At 36.5% G+C, this 12,205-nt stretch overlaps 1 protein-coding gene across 4 annotated transcripts in view; it reads left to right on the forward strand.

Moving 5' to 3' along the window:
• Positions 1-12,205, forward strand: part of CEP83 (centrosomal protein 83) — a 134,505-nt gene that overhangs the window by 74,430 nt on the left and 47,870 nt on the right. For all 4 annotated transcript variants that reach the window (XM_013054201.2, XM_004748538.3, XM_045084842.1 and 1 more), the window contains exon 6: positions 10,628-10,879. In XM_013054201.2, coding sequence (XP_012909655.1) covers positions 10,628-10,879 — 252 coding nt within the window. The remainder of the gene's footprint in view (positions 1-10,627; positions 10,880-12,205) is intronic.

Raw genomic sequence — 12,205 nt, forward strand, 5'->3', positions numbered from 1 at the left:
ACTGCATCTAAAGTTTATAAAGAGAAACAAAGGACCCAGAATAGCCAACACAATATTAAAGAACAAAGTTAGATGACTGACAATGTAGACGTCAGGATTTACTATAAAGCTATTTAACCAAGTCAGCCATTGGCAAAAGAATAGACAAATAGATCGATAGACCAGAGAGCCTAGAAATAGACTTACACAAATATAGCCATTTGGTCTTTGACAGAAGAGGAAAGACTAAATGGAGAAAAAATATTTTCAACAAATGGTGCTAAAACAACTGGATATGCACATACAAGAAGAAATGAATCTATAAAAAACAATACACCTTTCACAAAAAATTAAAAGTAGAACATAGACCTAAATGTGAAACTTAAAATTATCAAACTCCTAGAAGATAATAGGGGAAAACTTAGATGACCTTGTTTAGCAATGACTTTTTAGATACAACATTAAAAATATGACATACAAAAGAAGTAATTAGTTAGACTTTATTAAAATTAAAAACCTCTGTGAAAGACATTGTAAAGAGAATGAGAAGCCATTGACTGATAGAAGATATTTACTACAGGCACATAGGATAAAAGACCGTTATTTAGGCTATACAAAGAATTATGAAACTTGATGGTAAGAAAACATACTTAGTTATAGTTTAAAAATGGGCCAAACACTTGAACAGATATCTCACCAGACAATATATAGATATATTATATATATATATATATACATATATATATATAATAGATCTATCTATCTATCTATATAGCAGATATATCACCAGATATCTCACATGGCAAATCAGAATATGAAAATATGTTCAACATTGTATGTTATTAGGGAATTGCAAATTAAAACAAGACACTAAAACACACACATTGAGAATGGCCAGATCCAAAACACTGGTGATACTAATTGCCAGTGAGGATGTGGAGCAATGCGACTTCCCACCGATAGTGGTGGGAGTGCAAAATGGTACAACAACTCGAAGAAGACAGTTTGGCAGTTTCTTAGAAAACTAAACATAATTTTACTACACATAATTTACCATAAGATTTAGCTCATACTTCTTGATATTTACTTAAAAGAACTGAGAATTTATTTCTGCACAACTTTGTGCAGTTATTTTTAGCACCTTTGTTCCTAATTGCCAAAACGTGACCAGTATGTCCTTCAATAGGTTAGTAGTTATGTGAACTGAAAAGACATGGTGGAACCTTTATTACTTATTACTAAGTGAAAGAAGCCAATCTGGAAAGGCTATGTACTGTAGTATTCCAATGACATGACATATAGGAAAAGGCAGAACTATGGAGACATTAAAAATATCTCTGGTTAGTAGGGATTAGGGGAGAGGGAGGAATGAATAGGTGGAGCCCAGAGGATTTTTAGAGTACTGACTGCTCCGTGTGATACTAAAGTGGTGGGTGCACGTCAGGATACATTCATTAATATCCATAGAATGTACACCAGGAGTGAACCCACCTGTAAACTATAGACTTGGTCATAATGATACATTACTGTATGTTCATGAGTTATAACAAATCTACCCCTCTGGTGTATGATGCTGATAGAGGGCGAGGCTGGGCACATGTGGGAATTCTGTACTTTCTGTGCAGTTTTGATGTAAACCTAAAACTGATCTAAAATATAAAGACTTTTTTAAAATATTAAGATTTTTAAAAATTCCAGTATAATTAATATACATTGTTATTAGTTTTAGGTGTACAGTATAGTGATTCAACAGTTCTGTACATTACTTAGTGCTCATCAGAAGTGTCTCTTAATCCACTTTACCTTTTTCACTCATTTCCCCACCCATCTCCCCTCTCATAACCAGCTTGTTCTCTATAGTTAAGAATTTTTTTTTGTCTCTCTTTTCTTTGTTCATTTGTTTTGTTTCTTAAGTTCCACATATGAGTGAACTTATATGGTACTTGTTTTTCTCTGACTTATTTCACTTAGATTAAACGCATTAGATCCATCCATGTTGCTGCAAATGGCAAATTTCATTCTTTTTTATGGCTGGGTAATACTTCATTGTATTTATACATAGCCTATTATCTTTATCCATTCATCTATCAGTGGACACTTGGATTGCTTCCATAATTTGGCTGTTGTAAATAATGCTGCGGTAAACATAGGGTTGCATATATCTTTTCAAATTAGTGTTTTCATTTTCTTTGGGTAAATACCCAGTAGTGCTATTACTGGATTGTAGGATAATTCTATTTTTAGCTTTTTGAGGAACCTCCATACTGTTTTCCACAGTGGCTGTACCAGTTTGCATTCCCACTGAAAGTGCAATAAGGTTCCTTTTTTTCTACATCCTTGCCAACACTTGGTTCTTGCATTTTTTATTTTAGCTATTCTGACAGGTGTGAGGTGATATCTCATTGTAGTTTTGATTTTTATTTCCCTAATGATGCGTGATGTTGAGCATCTTTTCATGTGTCTGTTGGCCGTCTGTATGTCTTCTTTGGAGAAATATCTGTTCATGCCTTCTGCCCATTTTTAATTAAATTAAATTATTTGTGGAGTTTTGGAGCTGCATTGTATATTTGGGATACTTAGCCCTTTATCAGATATGTCATTTGCAAATATTTTCTCCATGATTCATCAGTCTTACACAAGTCATAGCACTCCCCAGAGCGCATCCCTCCTCAATGTCCATCCCCCAGCCACCTCATCCTTCCGATCCCCCTTCCCTCCAGCAACCCTCAGCTTGTTTCCCCAAGATTAAGGGTCTTTATGGTTAGTCTCCCTTTCTGGCTTTGTCTTGTTTCATTTTTCCCTCCCTTCCCCTATGATCCTCCGTCTTGTTTCTCAAATTTCTCATATCTGTGGCATCATTGAATAATTGTCTTTCCTGATTGACTTATTTCACTTAGCATAATACCTTCTTGTTCTATCCATGTCATTGCAAATGGCAAGATTTCACATTTTTTGATGGCTGCATGTTATTTCATTGTGTATATGTGTATACACACACACAGACACACCCCCCACATCTTCTTTATCCATTCATCTGTTGATGGACTTCTAGGCTTTTTCCATAGTTTGGCTATTGTGGACATTGCTGCTATAAACCTTGGGGAGCAGGTGCCCCTTCAGATCACTATATTTGTATCTTTAGGATAAATGCCCAGTAGGGCAATTGTTGGGTTGTAGGGTAGTTCTCTTTTCAATTTTTTGAGAAACCTCCATGCTGTTTTCCAGAGTGGCTACACCAGCTTGCATTCCCACCAACAATGTAGGATGGTAGAACTCCTACTTCTACCCAGCATGGTGTCATGAGAAGCCTGTCCCATCCTGGGTGTCCTAGAGCTAAGGTGGGGAATCCGTACTACCTCTGCCTGGTAGTAATGAGGTGATGACACCATCCTTTCCCTGGCAGAGCCATGTCCTAAAAAGCCAACTAAAATAAACTTTAGATAAGATCCAGAGTCTCCTAATACAATACCCCAAAAGTTTAAATTTCAGTAGAAAATCAGTTGGCATACCGAGAACCTGAAAGATCTCAAAACTAAAAGACAACCTATGAAATGGGAGAAGATATTTGCAAATGACATATCTGATAAAGAGTTGTGTCGAAAATCTGTAGGGAACTTACAAACTCAATACCTAAATGATAAATAGTCCAGCTAAGAAGTGAACAGACATTTTTCCAAAGAAAGCATCCAGATGGCAAATAGACACATAAAAAGATGCTAAACATCACTCCTCATTAGGGAGGTACAAATCAAAACCACAATGAGATACCACCTCACACCTATCAGAATGGCTGAAATTAACACAAGAAGTAACAGGTGTTGGCGAGGTTGTGGAGAAAGGGGAACCCTCTTGCGCTATTGATGAGAATACAGACTGGTACAATCACTTTGGAAAACAGTATGGAGGTTCCTCAAAAAGTTAACAGTAGAACTACCCTGTGACCCAGCAATTGTACTACTAGGTATTTACCTGAAGGACACAAAAATACTGATTTGGAGGGCCACGTGCACTCTGTTGTTAAGATTATCAATAATAGCCAAACTATGGAGAGAGCCCAAATGTCCACTGACCAATGAATGGATAAAGAAGATGTATGGTGTGTGTGTGTGTATGTGTGTGTAATGGAATATTACCCATCAAAAATAGTATCTTGCCATTTGCTATATGTGGTTGGAGCTAGAGTGTATTAGGCTAAGTGAAATAAGTCAGAGAAAGACAATTATATGATTTCACTCATGTGGAATTTAAGAAGCAAAACAGATGAACATAGGGGAAGGGGTGAAAAGAGAGATGGGGAAGCAAACCTAAAAGACACTTACCTATAGAGAACAAACTGAGAGGTGGTAGAAGGAGATGGACGGGGCATGGGCTAAATGGGTGATGGGCATTAAGGAGGGCACTTATTGTGATGAGTACCAAGTCTTACATGTAAGTGATGAATCACTAAATTCTACACCTGAAACTGGTTTTACCATACAGGTTAACTAGAATTTAAATAAAAATTTGAAGTAAAATATCAAACTAGATGAAAAAAGGCAATAGATGCTAACACTGAGATGACAGTAATCTTAGAATTATCTGGCAAAGATTTCAAATCAGCCATGGTAAAAATGTTTTAATATACAATTACAAACATGAAACAAGTGGAAAAATTAGAGTTTTAGCAAAGAAATAGTGTAAAGAACCAAATAAAAATTTTAGAACTGTAAAATATGTTCATCATTGAAACCCCGCTCCCCAAGACAGAACGAAAAACAAACCCTCAGTTGTTCTTAACAACAGAAGAGAGGGGATAGAGGAAAGACTCTGTGAACTTCAAGACAGAACATTAGAAATTACCCAATCTTAACAAGCTACAGAAAATGCATTAAAAAAAGAAATGAGCACAGAGAGTCAAAGGTACCTGTGGATCATCTTGAAAGATCAAAGATTTTTGTTTTTGAAAGGATAAGAGAGGACAGTCTTGAAAAAGTACTTAATGAAATAAAGGCTGAAAACTCCCCATATATGATAGACCCAAACATAGATTCAAGAAGCTGAGTGAATAGCAAAATAGGATAAAATGAAAGTAATCTACCTGAGAAAGATCATACTCAAATTTATAAAAACTATAGGGAAAAAGATCTTGAAAGCAGTGAGAAGTATGATGCTTATGGGGGAAAACAATTCCAAGACATTTCTCATCAGAAACCATAGAGGCCAGAACAAAGTGCCGTGACATTATTAAATGCTAAAAGGAAAGAAGTATCAACTCTTAATTATCCAGCAAAAATGTCCTTCAGGAATGAAAAGTAAATCGAGATATTCTTAGAATAAGGAAAACTAAGACAATCTCTTACCAATAGTTTCAAAAGAATGCCTGTGGGAAATTCTCTATACAGAAAGAAAACAGTAAAAGAATGAACCTCAAAATATCAAGAAGTCTAAAAGAACACATTTAGAACTCTGGGTGTATACAATAGATACTCCTTTCCTGAATGACTTTTCTAAATTTTGTTTGATGGTTAAAGCAAACATAATGCTGTCTGATGTAGTTTTAAATGTATATAGTGGAAGTAATTAAGACGATCATAAACAAGGGCAAAAAGATGTAAAAAGAGGTAAAGTTTTTAACTACCACTTGAGCTAGTAAAATGAAACCAGTAGACTGTGACAGGGTATGTATGTATAACGTCCAGAGCAGTAACTAAGAAAGTTATACAAAGAGATATACTCAGGACATTATGAGTAAATCAAAATGGAATCCTAAAAAAAAATGTTTATGGAGACCATAGGAAGGCAGGAAAAAAACATCTTAGAACAGGAAATAGGAAAAGAAATGAAAAACTTAAAACCATAACATATTCATAGTCATAATAAAGGTAAATGGTACAAATAGAACAAAGAGATTTGCAGAGTTGATTTTACTAATTTGTTTTTTAAAGATTTTGTTTAGAGAGAGAGAGAGCGCAAATGGGGAGAGGTAGAGGGAGAGGAAGAGAGTCCCTGACACAGGGCTTGATCCCATGACCATGAGATCATGACCTGAGCCCAAATCAGGAGTTGAACGTTTAATTCACTGAGACACCCAGATATCCCTGCAACGTTGATTTTATTTATGTTTTTTTAAAAGATTTTATTTATTCATTTATTTGTCAGAGAGCACAAGCTGGCAGAGTGGCATGCAGAGGCAGAGAGAGAAGCAGGCTCTCTGCCAAGCAAGGAGCCTGATGCGGGACTCGTTCCCAGTACCCAGGGATCATGACCTGAGCCGAAGGCAGTGGCTTAACCAACTGAGCCACCGAGGTGTCCCTGTAGAGTTGATTTTAAAAACAAAAGACCCAACTGTATGCTGTTTATGGAAATCTTCAAATATAATATGTATAGTTAGTAAGTAAAAGGGTAGAAAGAGGTATGTCTTGTAAATATTCAAATATTAGTTAAAAGAAGTAGAAATGGCTATATTAATAGTGGATAAAGTAGACTTCAGAGCAAAGAAAAATACCAGAGGTAGAAGATAACATAATGATAAAAAATGTCAGTCCATCATGAGGACAGGAATACTAAATGTGTTTGAACCAAACAGAACTGCAAAATATGTTAAGCAAAAACTGATACAACTACAAGGAGCAATATTTAATTATTGTTGGAGATTTGGCACCCATGTTTCAACAATTGATAGAAAAATTAGAAAATCAGGAAGAATCTAGAACTCAAAAACACCATTAACCAGAAGAATCTAACCGACATTTATAGAACACTCTACCCAACAAGAGCACCTGAACTCATTTTTTTCAAGTGGCTACTGAATATACACCCAAACAGGCTGTATCCTAGGCCAGAAACAAACTCTACAGATTTAAAAAATTGAGATTATGCAGAGTGAGTTCTCTAACCACAGAAATAGCACTAAATGTATTCATTAGAAAAGAGAAAAATAGATCAAATCCGTAATCTAAGCTTCTACCTAAAGAACCTAGAAAAATAGGATCAAAATAAACACTAAGAAGAGGGAAGGAAATAAGAAAGATGAGAGCAGAAACAGTGAAATTGAAAACAAAAGCAGTAGAGAAAATCAGTGAAGCAAAGAGCTATTCTTTGAAAAGATTAATAAAATTGACAAACCTCTAGCAGGATTGCCAAAAAAGAGGGAAGAGACAGATTGCCTATATCGGGAATAAAACAATATCACCACAGATCTTGCAGACACCAAAAAGGTAAAAAGCTAATCTGGTGAACAGCTCTATCCAAATAAATTTGTCAAACATAGATGAAATGGATCAAAAGGCAAATACTACCATAACTCACCCCATATGAAGTAAATCATGTGAATACTATGTATCTATTAAGAAAACTGACTTCATATTGAAAAACTCAGCAAAAGAATGGTGTCACTGGAGAATTCTATGAAGTGTTTAAAGAGGAATGAAAACCAGTTCTGTGCAGTATCTTTCAGAAAATAGAAGAGGAGGGATGTACAATTGAATATGAATCTACCATCATCGAAAAATATGGTTAATTAAAAAAAAAAATACGGGTGCCTGGGTAACGGAGTTGGTTAAGTGTCCAACTCTTGGTTTTGGCTCATGATGTGATCTCAAGGTCATGAGTTAGAGCCCGTGGTGGCCTCCAGCCATAGCTGGAGTCTGCTTGAGGTTCTCTGTCCCTCTTCCTCTGCCCCTCCTGCTTGTGCATATGCTCTCTCTCTCAATCTCTCAAATAAATCTTAAAGGTAAAAAAAAAAAAAAAGTATTTTCTGCGTCTGAAAACAGATTTCCTTTTGGAAATAATATAAACCGAAAGACAGTAGAGAAATATCTTTAAAGTATTAAAAACAACAACAACAAAAACTTAGGCTGTTTGATTCCAGAGCCTGTACTCTTAACCATTTCTCTATGCTGTGTCCTAAAGATAATAAAAGCAGAGATGGATGGAGCAACTGCATATACCACTTTCTCCTTTTGTGTGCCTGGGGCGTTAGAATGGTACAGCCATCCTTTGGAAAGAAGATAACAATTATTCCTAGTTGTGGATTTGTTTCTTGTTTCCTTTACTTCAATGATCTTTTAAAAGTAAAATACACCATATTTCATATGTATTTCAATACAACATATTTCCTGTCAAGTAAGCTTATATTCTAGAAGAGAATAAAGTAAATGTAGAGGTAACTGTAATATAGGCACATTTGAAAAAATGTCATAAAATAGAAATTCAGACAAAGCCTTTGGGAAATTTAGAGCAAGGATTGAGAGTATAACAAATTACGGGTATCAAGGAAGAGTAGAGGAAGAGGAAGGGCTGAGGATGTGTCTAAGATCTGTGTCCTGATGACCCGGACGAGAGCAATGTCATAGTAGTGGTTAAATAGAAGTTCTTGGAATGCACAGATTTTGTGATTGTTTGTCTGTCTGCTTGGTTCTGTAGCGTATCTTTACTACCTAGAACAGTGCTGGGTACATAGTAAGTACTCAGTCAATATTTGTTACATGAATGAGCAAACAAATCGAGAAATCAGAAGGCAGCAATCACCAGATTTTGTAGGAATGCTTTGATAGTGAGCTCTAGTTGGGAGTTATGAATGTGGGATCTAACCTTCACTATGCTGTTAGCCAGCTCTGACCATAGTTTCAGCTACCACTTCGGCTGTCCCATAGGTTGCTCTCAAAACTACTGGAGAGAGCAATAATGTAGGAAACATGCTAATCCAGAACATTAGCTGTCTGACCCCATATGTAAAATGAAGAGGAAATGATTGTTAGTAAATGAAATTATATGTCTAGTGTACTTAGCTCAGAACTTGGTCCATCATACTCAGTAAAGGGCACTGTTGTCTGAACTTGAGTTACACATGGACTCCTGATGTAGATGAGCCACCACACCTCTCATATAGCACATTAAGACTGTGTTTGAGATACCTCATGCAAAAAGCTAAGTGGTATTTTAAAGACATCCAGCCCAAGACCTTCATTTTAATTGGTGCCACAGTGAAAAAGTAACTTGCACAAAGTTACACCACTAGCTGAAGAAAAGAGAATGTGGAGTGGGGGAAAATGTAGTCAGGGACCAAACCTGAGGCTAATGTTGTCATGTAAAGAATGGCAGGAAAAATAGGAGAGAGACACTAATTAGCTGCGCTTGATACTGACTTTTATAGCTGCCTTCTACAATGAACTTTATTTTCTGGAAAAAAAATGATATTTGCCTGGTAGATATCTCTACCTGCATTTCCCATTGACATCTTTATTTCAACATGTCTGAAACCAAATTGGAATCACTGGATTTTAAAACTGAAAGTGATTTTTGAGGGCTTCCAGTCTAAACTCTCATTTTATAGATGAGGAAAACAGATTCTGTGCTGGGGTGGAGGTCTCACCCTTCTTAGATTCATTTATAGCAACGTGAGCCGTCAATCATCTCTTGGGTCACTTTTGCCTAGGTTGCAGAGCATGGGGTCCTTTTGGCTTAGAGTGATCCTTCTAAGATCATCCTGGCTAGTTGTTAAGAGCAGTGGTTTTTTTCATTCGTTTTTCTTATTTTTTTCTTCAATCAGCTGAATCCTTTAGTTGAATCATATGAAGAGACCCCATATGTAGAAAGAGACTTAACAAGAGGAGCTGCTCTGATTAGCTGAGATGTGGTGGTGGGTGAGTAGGAGGGGATCAGGAAAGAATGAGTTTTACCGTGATAACTTAGCCCTCTCATTCCTGGAGGCGAGGTTTCTCTAGAGTGTCCCTGAGGTTAGGAAGCAATTTGAAACTAGTGGATTCGGAGGCTTCTGGGATCTGGCAGTGGTGGTTGGCACAAATGAGAAAGTCCTTAGTGTTTTTGCTCATCAGGTTCCCCTGTGATTTCCACATACCCTGGTAATGATTTTTACTTCTTTCTTGAATGTAAGAAGTAAGAATGAGGCCATTAGTGCAACTAGGATTTTAATAAACTCCCAGCTATCATTTAAAAACTCTCATCAGTCACATTTGTAGTTATTTACACAGACAAGCAGCTTTTTTGTGAATTAAGTGACTTGGAATAGATAATTTTATTAGTATAGATATAGCCCAAGAATTATTGTCACTTGTGGAAAAGCTTAGCAGTCAGCATATTTTTTTCAAAGATTTTTTAATTTGTTTATTTGACAGAGACAGCAAGAGAGGGAACATAGGCAGGGGGAGTGGGACAGGGAAAAACAGGCTTCTCGTGGAGCAGGGAGCCCGAATGGGGCTTGATCCCAGGACCCTGGGATCATGACCTAAGCCGATGGCAGGAGCTTAATGACTGAGCCACCCAGGCGCCCTACAATCAGCATACTGATCTTGCATAAACCCCTTAATGTTCTGATGAATTATAAAATATACTTGACACATTTTTAATTGTTATAGTATTATTTATAATTTTGAATTTTAGTCAGCAGTTGATGAAACCCTGTTCTAGATACCATGGGGAGATAGAAGAAAAATAGGCCAAGGTCCTTGCCCTCACATTTGAGTCATGCTGAGTGCAGAATGAAGAACGTGATATTTTAGGTTTTTTCCCTTTGTACTTGATTTCACCACCTGAGCTTTCTTTTTTATATTGTGTAATTTTAAATTTTAATTTATTGACTTGTAAAGCTTATCCATGACTGAAAATTCAATAATTTAAGGTTCTGTGCTTTCTTTCAAATTATTATTAGATTGCAAGCCTGAGGAAAGATAAAGAAGAACTACATAATCAACTGTTTATGGTTGAGCCCTCAGGAGACCGCAAACGAGCGGAGCATCTTCTTCAAGAGAAATTTCGTTTGTGTCAGAAAGTAAAAGGTTTAGAGGCTGAAGTAGCAGAATTAAGGGCTGAAAAAGAGAATTCTGGTGCTCAGGTAGAAAATGTCCAAAGAATTCAGGTGCGGCAGTTGGCTGAGATGCAGGCTACAGTCAGATCCCTGGAGGTAAGATTTTAATTGCTTCCCGGTAGAGTATGGCATGCTTTTTTAAAAGTGCAATTGACAAGCCTTTGATTTTTAGAGCATAAATGTATGCTTACCAGTCTAATGCTGACGCATTTGTAGAGTCCCAAGAGTATATATTCTTTTTGTAAAGAAGAAAGCTATTGATTCATAAGCAATAGCTATGCTACCACATTTACAAAGGGATTATTTATTCTTTGGGAGTCAAGACATCTAGTTGAAATGAATTAACTCTTGAAATACTGGAAAGTAGAATATGCCAAATTTTTAAAATTTGAATTTCTGAGGAGGAAAGTCCTCTCAAACCAGAAAAACAGTTTCTTCCTAAATAGTTATTTCCTTACATGGAATTCAAGATATTAAAATCCTAAGTCCTGTATAAATAAAAATACCATACTTTTACATCTTAAGACAGCTTCTTGCCAGAGCAATACAATTCAACTTGGTGCTAATGTATATAAGTCTTCAGTGAAATAGTTCTTTGAGTTCATTAGAGAAAGATGAGAGCTGGCACAGGTAGGCTGATACGCCTAGAGGTATTCTCTGAAAATTCTTGGTTTCCATTGTTGGAGAGGAAAAGCTTTTTCTTCATCTGCCTACGTTCACAGGTTGGAGGTTGTGAATTAAACTGACAAAAGACAGATTAACAAGAGAAAAAATATTTATTCAAATATGTGTACAGGAGTTCACAGAATAATGTCGCTCCACGTGGTAGTTAGAATTTGGGGCTTACATACCAGCTTACTAGGGAAAGGGAGGGGGAGAAAGGGCACTTATAGGAACACAAATGACTTTTAGGAAAGACAAACGAACCTTTAGGAAAATAGGTAGGAGATATGACAGTTTTGGGACAATGTGTAGGTGATTTCTTATCTTTTTACTGATTTCTCCCTTGATAGGAGTCAGTCTTCACTGGCTATGAAACCCCAGGGGAGGGGATTTATAATTCTTTTTGGAGGCTCTGCTTTTCGGCAGCTAAGACGAGTTCAGGGAAGAACCTTTTCCTGTGTCTATTGATTATTAAATGCCTTCAGTTCAAAATAATTTTTATGCCACTGTGGCATATTCTGCATCCCTTAACTATCTTGTTTAGGTGTGCTTACTTTTCATAGTTCTTAGTGTCTAAGATGTAATGGATAATGCCAGTTGAATTGTTTTGATTTATTTTGAGCAATCCAGAAAGAGAGCGAGAGAGCACGTGTGTGTGTTAGAATAGTTGTGAAATGATTAGAGTTGTAGAGAAATTAGTGGGCACCTAGCAAAATATTTATTTATTTATTTATTTGCTGCCAACAAAGTGGGTACAGG

Source organism: Mustela putorius, unplaced genomic scaffold (genome assembly GCF_011764305.1).
Source record: "Mustela putorius furo isolate JIRA1106 unplaced genomic scaffold, ASM1176430v1.1 tig00000788_pilon_pilon_pilon, whole genome shotgun sequence".
Classification (NCBI taxonomy): Eukaryota; Metazoa; Chordata; class Mammalia; order Carnivora; family Mustelidae; genus Mustela; species Mustela putorius.